Source organism: Cydia amplana, chromosome 1 (assembly GCF_948474715.1).
Source record: "Cydia amplana chromosome 1, ilCydAmpl1.1, whole genome shotgun sequence".
Classification (NCBI taxonomy): domain Eukaryota; kingdom Metazoa; phylum Arthropoda; class Insecta; order Lepidoptera; family Tortricidae; genus Cydia; species Cydia amplana.
This window is the reverse complement of record NC_086069.1, coordinates 15574019-15581483: the sequence shown is the minus strand read 5'-3', so window position 1 is coordinate 15581483 and position 7465 is coordinate 15574019. Positions and strand designations below refer to the sequence as shown.

Below are 7465 nucleotides of genomic sequence, written 5' to 3'. Positions count from 1 at the left end.
AAAATAAGGGAAAAAATACAATTTAAATTACTATAGAATTCATGCAATTATACACATAAGGTGTAATAGAAATTTGATTTAGAAAATATACATATGTACATGGAATCATACAAAATCGTAGCTCTTTCAGAAAACATATCAAATTCTTACAAAAGGAAAAGAAAATAAAGTTATTAAAAGAAATGGGAAAACATATTATATAAATCTGATTGATTATTATTAATTACCAACATATAATATTTGATGTGCTTTCCTGCTTACCTGAGCTGTGTCACCTATAACTCTATACATAATACAATGTTTTTAATTGCTACTACTTTTTATTAGTTAGTTTCTGGTTTGGACCATGCATGTTTGTCTGTCAAGTAGTCCTCGACTCTGTAATAAGCTTTTAACATCAATGACTTTTTTAAGTAATTCTTAAGAGCTGGAAAGGGTAATCTTAAAGCATCCTCAGGTAACTTGTTATAAAAATGAATGCATTGCCCAACGAATGACTTTTGTACTTTACGGACACGAAACTTTCTGATAGCAAGCTTATTTCTATTTCTAGTGTTAAAGTTATGGACATCAGAATTCTTAGTGAAGGAGTCTAGATTCTTAATAACATAAATAATACTATCATATATGTATTGGGAAGCTACAGTTAAAATATTAATTTCTTTGAAAAGTTCTCTTAATGATTCACGCGCTCTTAAGTTATATATAGAACGAATGGCTCTCTTTTGTAAGACAAATATAGTCTGTATGTCAGCTGCTTTGCCCCAAACCAGAATACCATATGACATTACACTATGAAAATAACTATAATAAACAAGGCGAGCTGTTTCAACATTAGTCAGTTGTCTAATTCTCCTCACGGCGTAAGCGGCCGAACTTAATTTGTTAGCTAGTGTTCCGATATGAGGACTCCATTGTAGATTTTTGTCCAATGTTAAACCAAGAAACAGAGCTTTATCTACCATCTCTAAGCATTCATTATTCAAAAGTATTTTAGTATCGACTGGTTTAACATTCGGCAAAGAAAATCTAATACATTTGGTTTTCTTAGCATTAAGAAGCAAATTGTTCATAGTAAACCAGTTAAGTACATTAACGAGTGTGCTGTTAATTACACTATAATCGGTAGATTTCCGATCAACCTTAAAAAGTAATGATGTGTCATCAGCAAAAAGAACTATTTCACAAAGATTTTCTACTATACATGGCAAATCATTTATATAAACCAAAAACAGGAATGGACCCAAAATAGAACCTTGCGGCACTCCTAATTGGACTACAGCTCCGCTAGACTGGGTTTTGTTTACAACAACTGTTTGTGTTCTATTGCTAAGGTAAGAAGACATAAAGTTTAGGGCATTTTCTGACAGACCATAGTGTTCTAATTTCAAAATGAGCGTTCCATGATCCACACAATCAAATGCTTTAGAAAGATCACAAAATATGCCAATTGCATCACAAGAATTTTCCCAAATATTATAAATATGTTTAATGAGTACCGAAGCAGCATCGGTCGTGGAACGGCCCTTTGTGAAACCAAACTGATTGCTTGTAAGTAAAGTATGTCTGTTGAAGTGACCCAGTAGATCATTTAACATTAATTTTTCAAAAACTTTACTTAGTACAGGAAGTATTGATATTGGTCGGAAATTAGCCATATTACTCGAGTCACCAGATTTAAAAAGAGGAATGACTTTACTATATTTCATAAGATCTGGAAAGACGCCTTGTGAAATTGAAATATTATAAATTACGGCTAAGTAAGGCGCTATTACGTCTATGACATGACTAATGACTCGAACTGATGTTCCCCATAAATCTTCCGTTTTCTTTAAATTGAGTGACTTGAATGTTTTAACAATATTTGCTGAATCTACTTGACTAAACTCAAAGTTAATATTACATTTCTTAACATTAGCGCAAAGTAAGGAATGAGCTCGAGACGAAGATGAATGTAGACATTTCGTGGTATTAATAGCTATTTTAGAAAAATAATCTTCGAATGCCGAGGCAACATCGTTGTTTGACATGGTAAGTTGTTTATCCGAGACAATGTTGACTTGACAATCGCGTGATTTACATTTACCAGCTTCCCTATTTATAATATTCCATGTTGTCTTCACTTTGTTGTCCGACACTTTCAGTTTAGAACTTGTATAGTTTGTCTTGGCTGTTACACACACTCTCTTGAAGATTTTTGAGTAGTTCCTTACATAGTCCAGGAAATCAGAATTTTTGTTCAGCTCTCTCTCACCATAAAGTTCATAAAGCCTTTTTCTACTTTTATAAATGCCTGCAGTAGCCCATTCACTAAACTTTGTTCTAGTTTTTGTTTTTGACCCACTAATAGTTTTCTCCTTGAAATTTTGATTAAAATGATAAAGAATCACACTAAAAACATCTTCATACAGACTATTACAGTTATAATGTGAAAATGGTAACATACAGAGATTTTTTTTGAATTTCATTTTTGAATGATTCCAAGCGACTACTAGTAATGGGTCTGTATGTTATTGTTTGTGGAGTATCATGAATATCGCTTAAGAAAACAGCCCTTTGACCGCTATGATCAGAATGAAAACAGTTAAATATTTGCTTATCTATACATTCACAATTACAAAATATATTATCCAGACATGTTGTCACGTTTTATTTACGTGTGACAAGTTTTATTAAGGGGCTGTAGACCCTTAACTAAATGAGGCTAAATTCGTTTATATGGCGGGTAATAATCTTAATAAAACGTCGCTTAATGATTTGTAGTAGGTATCGTTTAGGTCCGTTTCTTGTGATGGGCCACTTTGATCATATCTGCCAATTTCTCTCCAATCATAATACAAGGCGCATTAGTATTACCACTAGTGATGGTCGGCATAACGCTAGCGTCACCTATTCTTAGCCTACGAACACGTCGCACCCTCAAATTAGCATCTACTACGCTGTGGCCATCATGACCCATCGCACAAGTTCCGACTGGATGCCAAACGGTTGTAGCCGTGTTCAGAATGTGACATTTCCAGTACGTAAGAGTGTTGAATGGTATATTCTCACATTGAGGAACTCTCAGGTTAACAACCGTAGAATTGAGACTCTTTAAATAATGGCTTTCAGTGATATGAATGTAATCCATAACACTTTTTGCATGTATTTCTAGATCTTGATCATTGGAATAATATCCTGTAAATATTTTTGGAGCGACTTCAGGATTGTTGCTCCTCAACTCTACACGTCCCCTGGACTGTGGATGCAGCAATGTTAACAAAGTAAAAAGAGTTTCTTGTTTTTGACCAATCTCTGCCACAGCTGTGCAAATTCTGTCATCGAGATCTATCACGTATGAACAAATCAAAGTCGAAATTAGAGTTGCCGCTGGAAGCGGAAATACAAAAGTTTGATAATCTGGGATCCCAGTGCTGTCGTGTATACTTTCGAAGCCCATTATAGTAGGAGTAGGAAATTGGTGAAGATTCGCTAATAATTTAAAGTTATGATATGCAGATTCAATGCCTTTTTTGCCTGTCAGTATTACAATTGTGGCAGCATGGTCTTGCAAGTTCCTACCTACTAATGGCAAATCAACCAACACAGGAATACCCTTTTCAGTCAAATGACCTCTGGGGCCGATTCCTGATAACATCAACAATTTGGGGGTGTTAATAGCACCGGCAGATAAAATTATTTCCTTTGTAGCATAGGTGTGGATGATTTCTTTACTGGGTAATTTAATCTCCACGCCAAACGCTGTTTTATTTACATCGATAAGTACCTTAGTGCATAAGGAGCTCTTGAGAACGTATAAATTTTCCGGATGTTTGGCACGTCGGAGAAAAGCGTTAGCAGAACTTTGTCGAACTTTGTCCCATATTGTGTACTGAGGGTATGAATACCCCAGCTGATCAAATTGATTGGTATCAAGGTGAACGTCATAATGCTCAAATGCTAAAAGGAAGTTTTTAGTATACCGGTCCCAGGGAATCCATGTGACTCCCATAGGGCCTTCTGTGCTATGCAGGGATGGGGACGCTCTTACGATATCCGGACTTTTCATTGATTCGCTCTTCATGAAATAATATGTAACGTTACGATAGTCCCACCCTTCAGCACCCAATGCGCTCCATAGCTCATAATCCTGCGAATTCCCTCGCACGTAGTACATGTAGTTGGTGCTACTGGAACCCCCGAGTATTTTGCCTTGGGTGAAGCGGATGTTTTTCGTCCTATGAGCCTGGCTGGAGTATCCGTCGTCTTCAGTGTAGTAGTTCCAGTCAAATTCTGTGTTAGCCACGAACGGAGTGAAGCTGGGAAGCTGTAATAAGGCAAAAGGCTTTTATTATTCATGTTGCTGCACAATACACATTTGAAAAAACAAAGTTACATAATTGTATTATATTTATGAACCATAAAATCTATGTATAAATACTAACACTAGGTTAAGATATTTGTTTGTTGTACAAACAGCAACACTGTTAACTGTACATCGGTGGACCTTATTACAAAAGGCATAAGGTCCACCGATGTACAGTTAACAGTGTGGGCGATGGTACTAACACTCAATGAATAGGTAAATTGTATGTCCAAATGTCCGAAATAATATAGAAAATGTGTTAGTGTTATTATTATGTTCGTCCCTTTACAAATTCTCGGGACCAGGGGGTCCCGTACATTTGCGGAAGCCGTGCGTGGGCCCGAAGCCAACACGCAGGGGACCCATGTAAAAAGATAATTTACTCTAAAAAGTGATGTGATGTGACACCAACCGACGATTATCCTTGTACCGTAGAAGCTTAAAACTTTGCCCATTCAACATAACTTTGCCCACCGCGTCACAGTTCAGTAGAAGCAAAATAAAAGTACCTAGTTACAGATAGGTACCTACACTTTCTTTATAAACTGTGTTTTATAGCTAATAGCTAGCTAATATTGGTGGAAATACTGGCCTATTGTTTGACGCGTAATCTAACTTCAGTTACGCGTGAGCCAGCTGTAAGTGTGGATGTTTTTTTTTGTGGGCAAAAAGGATCTAAAAACTTCGGTGGTATCTCGGTCTAGAAAAGTCCCACGTGTACCTATGCAATTTTAACTGTAACTTTTATGCAGTTCAGAAACGCTGAAGAAGTGAAGACGAAATTTCAACACCTTATCTATTCTGTATTACTTTTGCAATTATGGCAGTGGGCAATGTTATGAACATATTTGGGTACCAGTATTTACAACTTTGCCCAGCACAATTCTACCCTTAGGGTTGTCACTCGTATGTTACAAATGGCTTGAGGGGAAGCATTTTCAAAACGTTAAAATAAAAATAACCTGGCGTACGAGAGAGATATGACGTCACCAATGCCTGCTGGTTTCACCAGTACAATCAGTCAACGCAAGGCACCTTGTGGCGAGCTGTTGAGGAGTACCTAGTGACCCCACATACCCGAGTGCTCTTGCGGCAGCTCTACTGTCACCCAAAATGTTGATGGGTGGGTTCAAAAAAATCATTAAGTACTAATATAAGTCTGTTTTTTAAAATTTGATCTATTAAAATGGAAGGCAAAAAGACATAATATATGCTACTTGAAACCATTACTTGTTATTTCTATTAGTTAACAAAATGTGTACAATTTCAGCGACGAAAGCTATTAATTTAGTGGCTGTAAACAGCCATTGTGCCAACTCGCGTCTTATGCATATTTCACATCCACCCTGCGAGCATATATCGAGCTCTGCTCTGACACCCCATTCTGGACGGCCGGTAAAGGCAAGCCAGAGGTGAGTCCTGCGACCCCTGCTCAGTGTTCACTCCAGCTGGCCAATCAAGGCAAGCCGGAGAGAGGGGCCTCATCGACTCTCGGGGGTATGGGACCCAGTAAGGGTCACTTAATTCCCAGTCAGCTCGCCACAAACTGCCCTGGGGGCTTGTCATTATTATTATTTCGCCCCCGGCCCCAATGATGAGCACCTCGGCTGGCCATACACACCAACCACGGATCCCGCTGACCCCGCACTCACCACGATGAAGCGGAACTGCTAGGCTAGAGACGCTAGAGAATATACCTACCTTGGTGTCAAGAGGCGGGTCGCCTCTGCCTCGATGAGCAGTACCCGCCATTCAAGCACCTCGGCTAGTCATACAGCAACCACGTAACCCGCAGACCCCGCACACACGGCACACATCACGATGAAGTGAAACTGTTTAAGTACTAACTGCTAGGTTAGAGTATACTCTAAGGTAGATATATATGTTATATACCTGACTGTCAAAACGCGGGTCGCCCCCCGCCTCAATAAGCAGCACTCGCCACTCGGGCACCTCGGCTAGCCGTGCAGCAACCACGGCCCCCGCCGACCCCGCACCCACCACGATGAAGTCGAACCTTTCTTGATCTAGCAGATGATACAAAAATGTTAAAACCATGCACCAAGCGTAAAAAGTGTACACCTACATGTAAATAGCTCGCGAATAAACTTGAGCTCGAGAAGCTATTAATGTGTCAATCAATATCTAATTCATCCATTCTCAGTGTGCTCCGCGGACCCCTAGGGCTCCGCAAAGCCTTTGTTGGGGCTTCGTGAGAATACTTGTTATAATAAGGAAAACACAGCTCTTCAATAGGTATATCTGGTCCACAGTGACGAACGAAAATTTTTAATTTCGGATTTCGCACCGCCTAAAGGGGCCCACTGATTACCAGTCCGCCGTACGGTATCGGCCTGTCAGTTGTTCGGCGCTGTCAACTTTTTGTTCTAACTGACAGGCCGATATCGTCCGGTGGACTTTTAATCAGTGGGCCCCTAAGACACGGGTAAAAATAAGCTAAGTAGGTACATTAATTTCAAGCTGGCTATAATTTGTTTTTCAAAAAACACAATTTGACCGAATCATACCTATCCTACTAGAATACAGATATACGTATTACAATAGTTGAGCATCAAGTAGATTTCTACTTATGGTAAACTTACTGAAAACTTGTGCTTGCCGCGGGTAGGTACCCATATTAGGCATGTAGTGTCTCACAGGTAGCCAGGATATGCCTGCCAACACTAGCTGCAGGAACCACATGACGGGCCTCATGGCTTTAACTTCCGCTATTGCCACGTACGAATCCAGCATGTTCCACCAAGCCATTTTGTCAAACGAGCGAGCGAAACGAAGTTCTTACATTCAACTTGGAACACACCCGATGTCAGCAAGTGGAATGTCTGTAAATTTCGGAAGCTTTTATTCATTAATTTATCGAGCGAGCGAGCGAAGCGAAGTCAAGTTTTTACATTTGACTTGAACGAAACACGCGTCTAGCTTCCCGTCCCGGCATTTCGAAGTTTTAGGCTGAACTATCAGATAATCGTTTGATGATGATCAGGTACTTATTGATGATTGTCAGAGGACTGTTAAGTGATATTAGGTAAACGTTTTAGGGGTATTATATTTTAGTAATTAAATAATGAGCAGGCTCGTCGATCACGGGGTTATGGACCT

General features: G+C 39.2%; 1 protein-coding gene across 1 annotated transcript; it reads right to left on the bottom strand.

Annotated features, from left to right (window-relative positions):
* Positions 1 to 2773: 2773 nt before the first annotated feature.
* LOC134647824 (ecdysone oxidase-like) lies at positions 2774 to 7114 on the bottom strand. Its single transcript, XM_063502188.1, has 3 exons — positions 6979 to 7114; positions 6239 to 6372; positions 2774 to 4324 (listed from the first exon to the last, which is right to left on the bottom strand). The coding sequence occupies exons 1-3, from the start codon at positions 7112 to 7114 to the stop codon at positions 2774 to 2776; spliced, it is 1821 nt and encodes a 606-aa protein (XP_063358258.1).
* Between the last annotated feature and the right edge of the window lie 351 nt (positions 7115 to 7465).

Excerpts from the sequence above, each read along its gene's own strand:
- LOC134647824 (XM_063502188.1), bottom strand. The coding sequence starts at position 7,114 with ATGGCTTGGTGGAACATGCTGGATTCGTACGTGGCAATAGCGGAAGTT. Across the intron at positions 6,373-6,978 it reads ACACTACATGCCTAATATGG|ATCAAGAAAGGTTCGACTTC; the intron begins GTACCTACCCGC and ends ATCATCTGCTAG. Across the intron at positions 4,325-6,238 it reads ACCCGCGTTTTGACAGTCAG|CCTTTTGCCTTATTACAGCT; the intron begins GTATATAACATA and ends GAATAATAAAAG.